Source organism: Cnephaeus nilssonii (assembly GCF_951640355.1).
Source record: "Cnephaeus nilssonii genome assembly, chromosome: 18".
NCBI classification, from domain to species: domain Eukaryota; kingdom Metazoa; phylum Chordata; class Mammalia; order Chiroptera; family Vespertilionidae; genus Cnephaeus; species Cnephaeus nilssonii.
The window spans coordinates 45,888,026-45,901,138 of record NC_137089.1 but is presented as its reverse complement, the minus strand read 5'-3'; the positions used below and the strand labels follow the sequence as shown (position 1 = coordinate 45,901,138).

At 47.0% G+C, this 13,113-nt stretch overlaps 1 protein-coding gene across 1 annotated transcript in view; it reads left to right on the top strand.

Annotated features, from left to right (window-relative positions):
• The window catches only part of WASHC5 (WASH complex subunit 5), a 48,714-nt gene extending 35,833 nt beyond the window's left edge, over positions 1-12,881 (top strand). The window contains exons 21-29 of the mRNA XM_079795864.1: positions 1,039-1,201; positions 1,614-1,716; positions 1,805-1,884; positions 4,888-4,991; positions 6,205-6,334; positions 7,742-7,838; positions 8,565-8,718; positions 11,381-11,468; positions 12,484-12,881. Of these exons, the coding sequence (XP_079651990.1) occupies positions 1,039-1,201; positions 1,614-1,716; positions 1,805-1,884; positions 4,888-4,991; positions 6,205-6,334; positions 7,742-7,838; positions 8,565-8,718; positions 11,381-11,468; positions 12,484-12,540 (976 nt within the window). The 3' untranslated portion in view covers positions 12,541-12,881. The remainder of the gene's footprint in view (positions 1-1,038; positions 1,202-1,613; positions 1,717-1,804; positions 1,885-4,887; positions 4,992-6,204; positions 6,335-7,741; positions 7,839-8,564; positions 8,719-11,380; positions 11,469-12,483) is intronic.
• The last annotated feature ends 232 nt before the right edge of the window (positions 12,882-13,113 follow it).

Here is a 13,113-nt window from a genome sequence, read left to right as displayed (position 1 = left end):
GTGGAGTGTGAAATTGCAGGGCTGGGAATCCATGCCAGACCTGCCCAGTCAGACTCCCCAGGAGTGGGTTTGGCCACCTGCTTGTAACATAGTCTACCAGTGATTCAAGGTCCCGACCCCACGTTTGGAGCCATTAAAATGGTGGTTGAGAGTGTGGTGTTGGAATCGGGTCTCTCTGAGCCTCAGTTATCTCACCTGTACAGAAAGGGCCACTTCCTACCGTGAGGAAGAAAAGGAGCCCGGAGAAGCTTAGCCCAGCACCTGGCCTGGAAGCAGGGCGCAGCAGATACTGTCAGCTGCTTATCGTCATGGTCACGCTCCTGAGCCTAAACGGAGTCATTGTTGCTACCAGAACTGGGAGAAAAGAGGAAATGGCTTGTCATTGTACTCTCAAGTGTTACATAGGATTCGAAGTTTCTTACCAGAGTGGAAATGACACATGACTTGTCCCCATTTTCTGGGAATTTAAAGAAAGACCCCATGGAGAGACACCTAAAGTCCTCCAGCCTGACACCCAAGTCTAACCTTGTCCTCTTGGCATGACTCCAAGCAACAGCCCAACCAGCGACATAGTGCAGGGCAGGAAAAGGGGGTGCAATGCAGCGTACCGCCCTGGTCCCCCGGGCATCACCGTAAAGGTGCATACACTGGGTGCCTGGATGCAGAGGTTATTCAGCATGAGCCATGACCCTGCTGTGTTTTTTTGTGTGTTTTTTTTTTAAATATATTTTATTGATTTTTTACCGAGAGGAAGGGAGAGGGATAGAGAGCTAGAAACATCGATGAGAGAGAAACATCGATCAGCTGCCTCCTGCACACCCCCCACTGGGGATGTGCCCGCAACCAAGGTACATGCCCTTGACCGGAATCGAACCCGGGACCCTTCAGTCCGCAGGCTGATGCTCTATCCACTGAGCCAAACCGGTTTCGGCGACCCTGCTGTTTTTCATGTCTGATGCCCCAAAGCCGTTGAGTCCTCCATCTCTTAAGGATGACTCCTCAGCTGCTTCTGGGCTTTGGGTGTGTTCTGTGTTGTAGAATGACATGTCACATCGACCAGCTGAACACCTGGTATGACATGAAAACGCACCAAGAAGTGACCAGCAGCCGCCTCTTCTCAGAAATCCAGACCACGCTGGGGACCTTCGGGCTGAACGGGCTGGACAGGCTGCTGTGCTTTATGATCGTAAAGGAGCTCCAGGTGAGCTCTGGCCTTCGTGCGTGTTTTCTGCTACCCTAGGCGAGATGGGAGCGGGCCACTCGACTTTTCCTTCATCCTTTCCCGTACTGCCATGTATATGAGACTCTGGTACGTATGTAAGGACGAGAATCACCTAGAATTTCACAGCCAGCATAGTATTTTTGTGGGCAGATGGTTTTTGTGAGTTCCATCTTGGGAAAATAAGACTCTTTCTCATTGAAGCCAGCAACTGGCTCCTCCCAGAAGTGGGTGTTTCTGATAGGAACCGGAAGTGGCTGCTTCCCGGGACCCTAGTTACAGTGTGGTGTGACGTAGGCCAGTCTGTGTGCTCCTGAACGTTTAGTTAACTGGAGTACTTGCTCATCTTATTCACTATATTTGGTCCTTTGATTTTGCCTTCTTCTTGTTCTAGAATTTCCTCAGTATGTTTCAGAAAATTATCATGAGAGACAAAACTGTTCAGGATACTTTAAAAACCCTCATGAACGCTGTCAGCCCCCTCAAAAGCATTGTAGGTAAGTGTTCTGAAACTAGCCTGAGGTGCAGATAATGCTGTAACCTTTCCAAATTCACTAAATAGAAAATTGTATTTTAACCTTTCAGCAAATTCGAATAAAATTTATTTTTCCGCCATTGCCAAAACACAGAAGATTTGGACAGCTTATCTCGAGGCTGTAATGAAGGTATGTTGTGGAAGAAAGGGTGATAATGCTGTGTTTTTTTAATTATTAATTTCTAATAATTTTGTTGCTCAAAGAAAGCCACTCTTTTTTTGTCATTAAAACAAAAATACTTCAATTTGTCATTATTTCTGTAATTTGTTTGTCTCTTTATCTTCCTCTCTTGGAGCAGTTCTTGACTATGCTTTTCATTGGCCTGTGGTTTTCTTTTTGCTCAAGGAATCTGTTTCTTTCTGAAATGCCTTTTGGCAAGAAGTGCTTTCACACAGGAAATGGGAAATTAATAATCCATCTCACAAAAAAAAGTCCATTCCGTGACTGCTCTGTCCGGTTACAGATCGTTTATCTCCTTCCCCTCTGACTGCATAGATGTTAAAAGCCAGGTTCTCTGGGGCATAAATTGTCCTTACACCGCAAACAGGACACTGTGTCCCTGGAAATGAACAGGAAAGTGAAATGAGGAGATTAATTTGCTGGATGGCAATCAGCTTGTAGAATCCGCTCCCTGCTCTCCTGCCTGATACTGTGACGGATGCTCTGACTCTTCCCAGTGTCCTTCCCTCGTCGCTTGATGACCCGAGACATTCGACAGCCCGTTCCTGGCACTCGTTGTGTACGAAGCATCGTCAGTCGTTGGGTGACACAGAGTTAAAAGAAACGCTACCTATCTCCTCAGAATGCCTACTGACAGTCTGTCTACTAGATTTCCTGCGGGAAAACCGACTCGTGGTTAAAAGTGTCCCGGACCAAAGGAAAAGTCTAGAATGCCATAGGAATTTGCAGAAGTTCCATTCTCTTGTTCCCAGTGACAGAAGTTGCTCATTGAGTCAATACTCATTGTTGTCTTGGCCAAATTCACAATATATTTCCCATCATTTCAGGGAGGGGTGTGTGTGTGTGTGTGTGTGTGTGTGTAATTTACTTAGAAACAAACCGAATAGGCAACACTAGGAGCCTTTGGCCTCTTGTGATGAAGTCTGACATTCCGGCACCAGGTGACTTCCGGATACTGAGAGCTTCTTGGGTTTCTAATCTTGGGAAAACCGGGGCAGAGTGAGGAGTGGCCTGAGGCCGCACGGGCCTGCATCTCCCTCTGCGGGAGCCGCGGGAGGCCGGGTTCTCGGGGAAGGCTTGGACGGTTTCTGCTTGGTGGCCAGGCGGTTCGAAGGCCACAGTCCGTTACGGACCGCGGTTCGTGGTCATTGCTGATGATTCTGCAGTAGCCAAGTATTGTGTCCTAGTGACCTTTGCCTAACGCCCCAAGGACAAGTTTGTCACTTTGGAGATAATCTGCTGTTCAGTAGTGACCAGAGCCACTAGCCACGTGTAGATGTTGAGCACCTGAAACGTGCCTTGGGGGGCCGAGGAACCGAACCTTTCATTTTATTTCATTTTAATCAGTTTAAATAAATAGCCACATGGGCTAGTGGCTGTTGCATTTCTAGAGAAATCTTGGCAAAAGCGATAATCCAAATACCTCTAAATAGGCGATTCCTACTAAATGGGTAGGAGCTCCGGTGCTGTATGAGAGGCTTGGCGGAAGCACCAAAAAGAGAAGGTGCTGGTCACCGATACTCAGTGTGCTTTAAATGAGAACAAGTCATGTTAAGCTGACTTTATTTGTTTCCATTTCTAGATTGGTGCTTTTAAGGGAACCCTTGACATAGAGTATCTGGAGTTAAGCAAGGAATTAGATAGGCCAGATACAAGGTTGGAGGCACATTGTTGAGTGGCTTGCGAGTACCCACTATTTTCTTGGCTTGCCCTATTCTGGCTTTAAAATAATATTTTTCTGTAACAAACGGTTTCTTACTTATAAATAGCGTTTTTTACATAGGCTTTTATTTACCTCACCCAAGGAGAATGATAGTCTGGTAAGAATAATGGTCGAAAGTAATACATTTGAGGTCATTTAACACATGTAACTGTTACAAGCTCCATCTATCTAAATGATAACTTGTCTTTTTGTTTGTAGACAAGGCCACTCTCTTTTTCTCTGCTCCCAGCAACGCAGAGTAAATGTGTTCATTTCCCCTTTGTTGTTGCTGGTTTTGTAAAACAGCCTCCCCTCCCGCCCCTCTGCTCCCCATCACTAACCGCTTAGGGATACCTTTCCTAGAATGGAACATGAGAAATTTACTGGCAAGAAAGTTATACTGTTGTCTTTGTGATTCCAACAAGTTTATGGGAGCAGGCTGAAATCTATCTCAAACCAGATCCCAGAGTAGGTTCTATCACCTAACATAGACATGTCCAGGGTCATCTATTCTCATTGTTCCTTGGGAATTGCAGTGGTTAATGCGCTGTGCTGACATAACTGTATCATAAATCTGTTTTAAATATTCTGATAATTACCTTTTGTTACAATTGGCTCCCATGATCCTATATGCTTTATTTTGTACACATGAAAGAATTATTCCGAGACAGGGTCTGTGTGCTTCACCGGATCCCAGTAGGGGTTCAAGGTACAAAAACGAGGTTAAGGACCCCTAGACTAGGGGTTAGCATCGTTAGGGGACTTTCTTGGTAGACTTTATGTGGATTATTATTTTTTAACCCAGATTATTACATGATGTTTATTCCTGAGTGATGTGGAACACATATTCACCAAGTTTGAGAGTATCCGAGGGAAATGGCATCCTTAGCACTTGTTTAGATGAGGACAAATAAAGGAGGTAGGGCTGCTCCTAGCACCTACTAAACTTGGAGAACTTATTCCCGAAGAGCAAACATAGAGCTCCAAAGCAGACACCTTTGACACATGAACGCTGAGCATCACTGGCCCCTTTGTAAAATACTAGACCCTGGGGCGATGCTGAGGTGGGCACACTGGAGTCCATCCGGCATTCCTGGCGTGGGCTCTCAGCACGGAGCCAGTCCGGGCGGTCCCTACATTTTTCGGTAGAACGTGTGATCCTCCAGTGAGAAGCTGTCTTGGTGTTGGGCTCCTTACTCGCTCTGAGATGCCGACCTGTCCTACCTGTTCTTTCTCTCGCTTGTTCACAGGTTGGGCAGATGCAGATTCTGAGACAACAGATTGCCAACGAATTAAATTACTCTTGTCGGTTTGACTCCAAACATCTGGCAGCCGCCCTGGAAAATCTCAATAAGTAAGTGCCAGCATTTGAAAGAGCCATATTCTCCAGTACCTACTCTTTTAAGTTCTTTTTGGGTAAGAGGCTCTCTGGATGAATAGGCTGCCTTCCCATGGATAACAAATCTGTTTCCTCAGTATTGTCCCTTGTTGTGTGTGTGTGTGTCTTGATGGATTCATTTCTTCAGCCAACAAATATTGATCACTTAATACATACCAGACACTGTACTAGGTACTTGCACAGATTGAGAAAGCAATTACAGTTGGCCTCTGAACACCATGGGTTTGAACTGTTTGGGTCCACTTATAATGTAGATTTTTTTTCAATAAATACTGTAAGTGTTTTTTCTCATGACTTTAACACTTTTCTCTAGCTACTTTAAGAATACGGTATATAATACATACAACATATAAAATGTGTTCATCAGTGTGTATGTAATCAGAAAGACTTCTGGTCAACAGTAAGCTATTAGTATTTAGGTTTGGAGGAGCCAAAAGTTATACATGGGTTTCCGATTGCTCAAGGGGGTCCCTGTTGTTTGAGGGTCAACTGTTACCAGTTGGCTTTCCACAGGACTGAGTCACTGAGCATCCTGTGGGCAATTGGAAGTGTTTTCTTCGCTAGGCGTGACTCTGGGCACGCATCCTGGGCACAGTCATCCTCCTCCCAGCAACCTGTTCTCATTTCAAGCTTCCTGCTTAACACATTGCAGACCAGTAGTTTTATTGCTAGCTTTACCCAGTGGCCAGATAACTTTCTATTGAACGAGTACAAAAAACGTTTTACATAAATGTTAAAGACACGCTTTAAAATTAAATACCCATTGCATTTTGAAGTTATTTATTACATGTTCTTACAAGCTAATATATTTTTAAAGTGTGATTGGCCACAAGCCTTAGAACAGAAAACACGAGAATTCTCGTGATCCGTCCGCAATGTGTTAAGATCAGTAATTCATGCTTCTTGGTCCAACAGTTCAGTCAGTTCATAAAACTCGAGTGGTGAAAGCATTTGATCTGGGTTAATTCCAGAAGATAAAGCAATCTGAGGTTAAGTTTTTCACGGATACCCAGTCGCAGGCCTGGCACGGGAGAAGGAGCAGGACCAAGCCCTCGTTTTCCAGATGAGGGCACTGAGGCCCTGAGAGGTTACATCCCAGTCGGGACTGACTGTTGTAAACTCCGGGAGTCTCTAACACGTGTCTCCGCTTCGTGCTTCTTCCACGCAGGGCTCTCCTAGCAGACATCGAAGCCCACTACCAGGACCCCTCCCTGCCTTACCCCAAAGAAGATAACACGCTCCTGTATGAAATCACAGCCTACCTGGAGGCCGCTGGCATTCACAACCCTCTGAACAAGGTTGATGACTAAAATATAAAACGGTGTGGTGGGAGACCGCGTGGTCCACAGAGGCGCTTTGGGCCCGGGTAGCAGATCACTGGGCTAAAATCTTGGGAGAACCTGGGTTCAGATCCCAGCACCTCCCTCCACTCAAGTCCCCGCCCCTCTGAGCTCCTTTTTCCCACAGGTAACTCGAGGGTGTGCTCACAGCTTCCCGGCCTGACTCTGGCTGAGGGACTCAAATGCTAACAGTGTTTGTCAGAGCTCCTCAAAAAGCAAAACGGGCTCTGTCTGTAAGAGGTTCCTTTTAGGTTTGGCCAGGGTTTGATACTTGAATTGCAACCAAACGGTGGCATTGAACCTTCCTGCCCAACGATGTTTCCCTTTGTGTCTGAGAGTAATCACAAGTGTAATCAATCTGCGGCTCCAAACTCTCCTGCAGTTCTGACCGCCGGGGTCCTCCGAGAACTGGACGTTTTTTCACAAGATGGTATCAGATCTCCTTTGGTGGCAACACCTGTTCCTGTGAATGTTCATGTTCTGATGACTTTGATTATAGGGTGTTATCTAGCCCTCTATTACCTTTGTAAAATCTATAATGTGTGAAATTTTGAAATCTGCATGATCCCCTGGGTTTTTTGGTTAAAAGATTATGAACCTAAATAGCTCACATTTAAGCACACATTTTTGAGTACGTACAACGAGCCAAGCACTGAAATGTGCCATTGTTGGGTGAGGAGCCGAGGCTCAGAGGTGGATCGCTTCCCCGGGCTCCTCTCTAGCTAGGGTGGAGCCAGGCAGTCTAAGCCGAGTCCTGCTCCCTAGCCAGACTGGACCCTGCACTCAGGCTGCTGGGGAGGAGGGAGATGGCGAAGTAGCTACCTCCTGCCAGGTGAACTGGGAGGGAGACTGCTCTGTGACACTGCCCAGGGCACAGCAAATGACAGGAGACATCTGCTTGCTTTCTGCGTGTGTCCTGCCACGTGCGGCCATGTGGAGCTTTCCTTCCTTCCGCCTCCTACCCCCCCTAGCCCCCCCCCACCACCCTCGCTCCTCCCTCCTTCCCTCCAGTTTTGCCTTGACTGTTGTACTTGCTTTCCTTCCCAGCCCACTCTTGCTCATCACTCTTTTCCTCCCTCCCTTTGTTAATGGCATTTAGAGGATTGTGAGGAGCGGGGAGTCGCTGTTAATCTCTCAGCAAATTTGTTCCTTTCCCAGAGGGCTAATTGTTATATAGGTATTTATGTTTGCGGGGATCCATTGATGTTAAATAAACTCTGAAGGCAGCAAATTAATGGAACATCCTAGTTTTAGGTGGTCTGAAAAGCAAATTGAAATAAGAAGGAACCCTTCCATTTGTAAATGTGTTCTGCAGTGTTGTGCAGTGTGGAAAAACATCCATTTTTTGTACCTTTCTCTTTCCAGATATACATAACAACCAAGCGCCTACCCTACTTCCCCGTTGTCAACTTCCTATTTCTGATCGCTCAATTGCCAAAACTTCAGTACAACAAAAACCTAGGTATGAGATGATATATTATTTGTAATAAGTAACAATATCAATAGATCAATAACTAACAAAACAGCTCTTTGTATAGAATGCTATGTCACATATGAGATATTTTCTTAATTAAATGTATGTTTACTAGTAGAAAATCCATCTCTTTGGGCATCTGAAACGTAATGCCCCTCCATGAAATGGGGACAGTGGATTTCATATCAACCTACCATAGTCCACCTTTATTTCCAGTGGTTCATTGTTCAACTTGTAAAATGTGAGGGGCCTGGGCTTCTCTCCTTTCTGTAAAGTCTAGGCAGCCGATTATGGCTCTGCCTCCGGCACGCCCCCTACCGGGGATCGAGCCTACAGCCCGGGCATGTGCCCTGACTGGGAGTTGAACTGTGACCTCCTGGTTCATAGGTCGATACTCAACCACTGAGCCACACCAGTCAGTCTCGTTTATATTTTTTATATCTTTACATTTTTCTACAATCGCATGCTGTAATTATATAATCCAAAAGACAGACTGATGGTAATTGTAAAACTGAGTAATATTGTGTTGAATCCTTCAGACCACGAGCAGCCTCCACCAATCCCGGGTCTAATTCAAAATGTAGTCCAGGGTGATTATTCCTTCCAAAATGTGGCCCAGACATGCTGCAGTTCAGGAGCGGCCCTACTGAGTGGACATCGCCAGAGACCAGCCCTCGGCCTGAGGTGTAACTGGTGGTCTGTGGTTCCTTGCAGGAATGGTCTGCCGAAAACCTGCCGACCCCGTGGACTGGCCACCGCTGGTCCTGGGACTGCTCACCCTGCTGAAGCAGTTTCATTCGCGGTACACAGAGCAGTTCCTGGCGCTGATCGGCCAGTTCATCCGCTCCACAGTGGAGCAGTGTACCAGGTACGCGGGCCAGGAGTGCATGGCACCCGTACGGGAGGGGCGTTCCCCGGCACACCAGCTTCCTCTTAGTGCCTCGCCGGCAGGTGGGGAGGGGCTGCGCAGCCTGCTCAGTAAAGCAAGTCAGGGCACATCTCCTTGTTTCAAGGAAATCAAGGTGGGCCCCTCCTCAGTTGCCCTGCCCGGGGCGCCCCAGGCACACTCACAGGGACGTTGCATGAATGAGTCACAACCATGATTGGTGCAGGGATGCCTCTCAGACCTCAGGCTCCTGCGTGCTCTAGCTGGGCCACAGCCAGGGACAGCTCCACACCCTCAGTGGGAGGCAGGGCGCACGTCTGTCAGACGCTGGACACAGCTCGAGCCCCGCTGTGTAATGAGACAGAAATCACACCCCAGTTCCTATTGAATACACAGCTTGTAAACCTTCCGTTCTCCCCCCTCCCCAAAAAGTTATTTGCGTGAGATGCTGGGTCCTGAGCCTCCTTCTCTGGTACCCTTAACGGCTCATCCCGGCTAACTGAAATTCTGTCACGTCGCACATTCAAACCTGGAAGGTTACCATCTGGCCAATTGTGTCGGTGTGACATAAAGACAACGAGGATGGTCTTCCAGCCCTCTGCTGATCGGACGCCAGTTCAGAGGCCATTTTATTTGCTTCCGGCCACAGGCATGAGTCAGCTCTCAGGTGTCCCCGCAGGTAGTCTTCCCGCCTCCACTGGGACACGCCCTTCGATGAGGCACTCATTACCTCTCAAGGCAACACTGGACACTGGTAGAGTCGTTCTCATCATTAAAAGGTTCCTGATTGCACACAGTAAGCAGAAAATGCCGTCCCATCTCGGAAAACATCATTCACTGGGCCTTCTCCTACCCTTTGGAATTAGAATAAATGCAGTCTCCTTCCTTTGCGGCATCACCACAGGTTGTTACTGTCACCGCTGCCTTAGGTCTTCTCTTTCTGTGGGTAAGCCCCTGCACCTGTTCCTGACGTACTGGTGACCGCCCCCCCTCCCCGGGGGTTCTAGTTTGGCCATCTTAAAATGTGTTTTCCCAGATTCCAAAGCCCTCCCCTTAGGGTGGACGGGTTATCACACCCCTTCATTCCAGGTCCTCCTCAGTGCACCTAGAATCCCAGTACTGGGTCCTTGGCATCCACTGTATACCAGCGGCTGACTTTATATTCGTTTCAAATCCTGCCAACTTTTCTCCGTGGGCCTCAACCAGGCCAGTCCTCCCCGGACTTATTTCATGGTTGGAACAACACTGGGTATTTTTCTAGGACATGTGGTCAGCCTTTTTCAAAGAGCAAATTTATTTTTTAACAATTGAAAAATAGAAGAGCACTTGGAAGGATGGGGAAATCTCAATAATGAAATAGTCACAATCACAAAATAAGGGCAATTGCAAAGGAAAGTAACAGGCCCCCAAAATCTGATGCATCTCGCCCAGGGCCATGGGGAGAGGAGGAGGCCAAGAACTCGTTCAGGTGGCACCAGGGTGGTGGTTTCCAATCACCTCCACCCCTCCCACCCCGTCATAGTGCGCAGTCTGTCAGGAGCTGGCGGGTCCACCTCCTGTTTCTTCCTCACTAATGACTACAAAGGAGTAAGTGTGGCTCTAGTCGGGCGTGTTCCTGGCAACCTGAGAGAGGTCACCAGGTCACAGGGGTCAAGCTGCAGCTCAGGATTTCTGATTCGGCTAAGTGAAGTGACGCAGGGACTCGAGATGTATGGAGACTCCTTCCTGGTTCCAAGCAGGGCAAATACAAATGTAGCCCTGGCCACACCTGAAAGCTTGAGAGCAGTGGGAACTCTTCCAGTTGCAATCGTCTTAAACGTTCTTTTCAAACAAAACAGCGTTAGAGAAATACATCAGTAATCCATTTCCATAGCATTCTTTATTTAGAAAATGCCAATCTGTACAGAAATTGGAAAGAGTTCTCATACCTAAAGACTCATCTTGATAAAATAATGTAAGCTGCACCAGAAGACCATCGTGCATTCTGCTGCATTCTCGCTCTAGAGAGTGGCTGGCACTATAACTGTGTGAATAAGTACATGAGTAGGATCCATGTAGAAAATGACAAGATGCCGTATTTACTTGCCACCTTCAAATATACAGTACTGGTCCAGGCAGTCCCAGGTACTGGAGACAGCACGGTGAGACGTGACCCAGGCCCTCGGGGAAACCAGCACATGAACTGAAAATGTAAGGGGCTTGGGGGAGACCAGGCACACTGAGAGCACAGGAAAAGGCCATCCGCCCACAGGAGCAGGGCGGACCGCGCCGAGGAGGAAGTACCCACGCTGGGACTGGAAAGATGTCTAGAAGTTTACTTTCAAATAAGCATGCAGAGCGAAGGTAGCTGCAGAGGCTGGAGGGCATGGGGAAACGTGGCCTGTTCAGGGGCCTGCCAGTCTTTGAACCATGAAGTGCTGAGGGATACCGAGGGGTGAGTCCACATAGACGGCCGGTCCATGTGAACCACAGAGTTTATCCTCTACGCTAAGACAGGCGAGCAGGATGACTTGGTATGAATCGAGGTGTTCTTGTGTTTCTTTGACTGCGTTTAGTAATCTGTCGTTGAGTTCGTATTTCAGTATCCTGTCTGGGGGTCTCCCATGTGCAACGCAGTTAATCGATCCAGAGTGTTCCGTTACAGCCAGAAGGTCCCTGAAATGCCTGCAGATGTTGTGGGTGCCCTTCTGTTCCTGGAGGACTATGTTCGGTACACAAAACTACCCAGGAGGGTAAGTGATATATAAAGAACAGCATTATGCCCTTTTTGTAAAAAGGTGGTATTGAGTGGCCGGACTCTTAGGAGTGAAGTCCAGTAGCTCATTCTCAGGGGATGCCTGTCCCCTCGCCACTGCTCAGCCCACAGCTCTAAGACACCCTTCCTTCTCCACCATGCTGAGCTTCGCAAGGAGACAGAATATCTACCATACCCCTGGCAGCAGCTTCCCCAGTTCAGGAGGTGCGAAGTGCAGTCCAGGAGAGAATTCCTTCAGTGCCAGGGTAGAGAAATAACCAGGTGTGGTGTGTTCTCTCCACGTAACCGGGTTAAGTTCACGCCACAGCTAAAGTTACATATGACCACTGTTCCAAAAATGACACACCTTTTTACCTTTTAAGAATTGTTTTCTTAAGTGTGTGTGTGTGTGTAATCTGGAAGAATGCAATACAAAATAATTATCAATTTAGTTTAAGGGATTGAGATCAGATTCTTTCTTATACTCCTGCATTTGTTACATTTCCTCTAATCAGCAGGTAATAACTTTATAATAAAAAAAAATTAAGCACTGCTTTTAAAAAATACCAATTTCCAGCACTTGGAGAGTGCCTAGTTCTACACCCCATCCTATGTCCCCCTCAGGGTTTTCCCTAAGAACAGCTAAGGAATGGGGGCCTTTGGGGGCCTTCTCATCCCCCCTGGCTTGGTCACTTGCCAGACTTCCTGATCTTCCTGGAGATATTACATCTTAGTACTTCCCCGCAGATCAAAGTGCCTTTAAGAGTTCAGGTTTGCAGGCAGGGGGAGCTGGGCAGCACCCTGAGATGTCAGCAGTGCCAAGAAAATAGACACCAGGATGGAGAACACCAGGAACAGAAGTGTAGTCTCAGGCAAGGCCCACCCCTTGAGGCCAGTGCTCCCGGGGATTCCCCCTGCTCTGAAGGATATCCTCATTTCTTTAGTTTTCATATGGGAAATGTTGCATGTGTTCTGAATAACACTGAATAATTTAACTCATTTTATTATTTTAGGTTGCTGAAGCACACGTGCCTAATTTCATTTTTGATGAGTTCAGAACGGTCCTGTAACTTTTTCTTCTTCTACTTCTTTGATGAAAGGATTATCCCTAAATCTTCCCACCATCACTAAAATGAATTAAGAGGATGAAACTCAACTGCCCATATAAACTGCATGATTTCCCTTTATCGTGGGAAACATCAGACATTCTGAGTAAGATGTATCTCATGGAATAGATAATGGACTGTTGTTTAAATCATGGTATTATATGCAATTTATATCATGTAGAAGCAGAACACACTTTTGTACTGCCTCTTACAAATGCTGACTGTACGTATAAATTCATTTAGTTTTATGTTCTAAAGAACTATTTGTGCAACTCCAGATTTTCAGTAAAATAGTATTGCCAGTATCCAGTGCTCCTGTTTATTCGAAAATTATGTCTTCACTGTGCAAACACCTTGTCTGGAAGGTCAGATGAACCTGGTAAGTGCTATGGACACACCCAGGACAGGCTGGCGGCTCCTGGTGATAGTCAAACTAGCAGCAAATGCAGTGACCACACAATCTGTGGACTACAGACCAAGGAAGTTTCGTAGGGTCCGTGGCTCACAGTCCCTCTTCTAATCTGACACCCTCAGGGG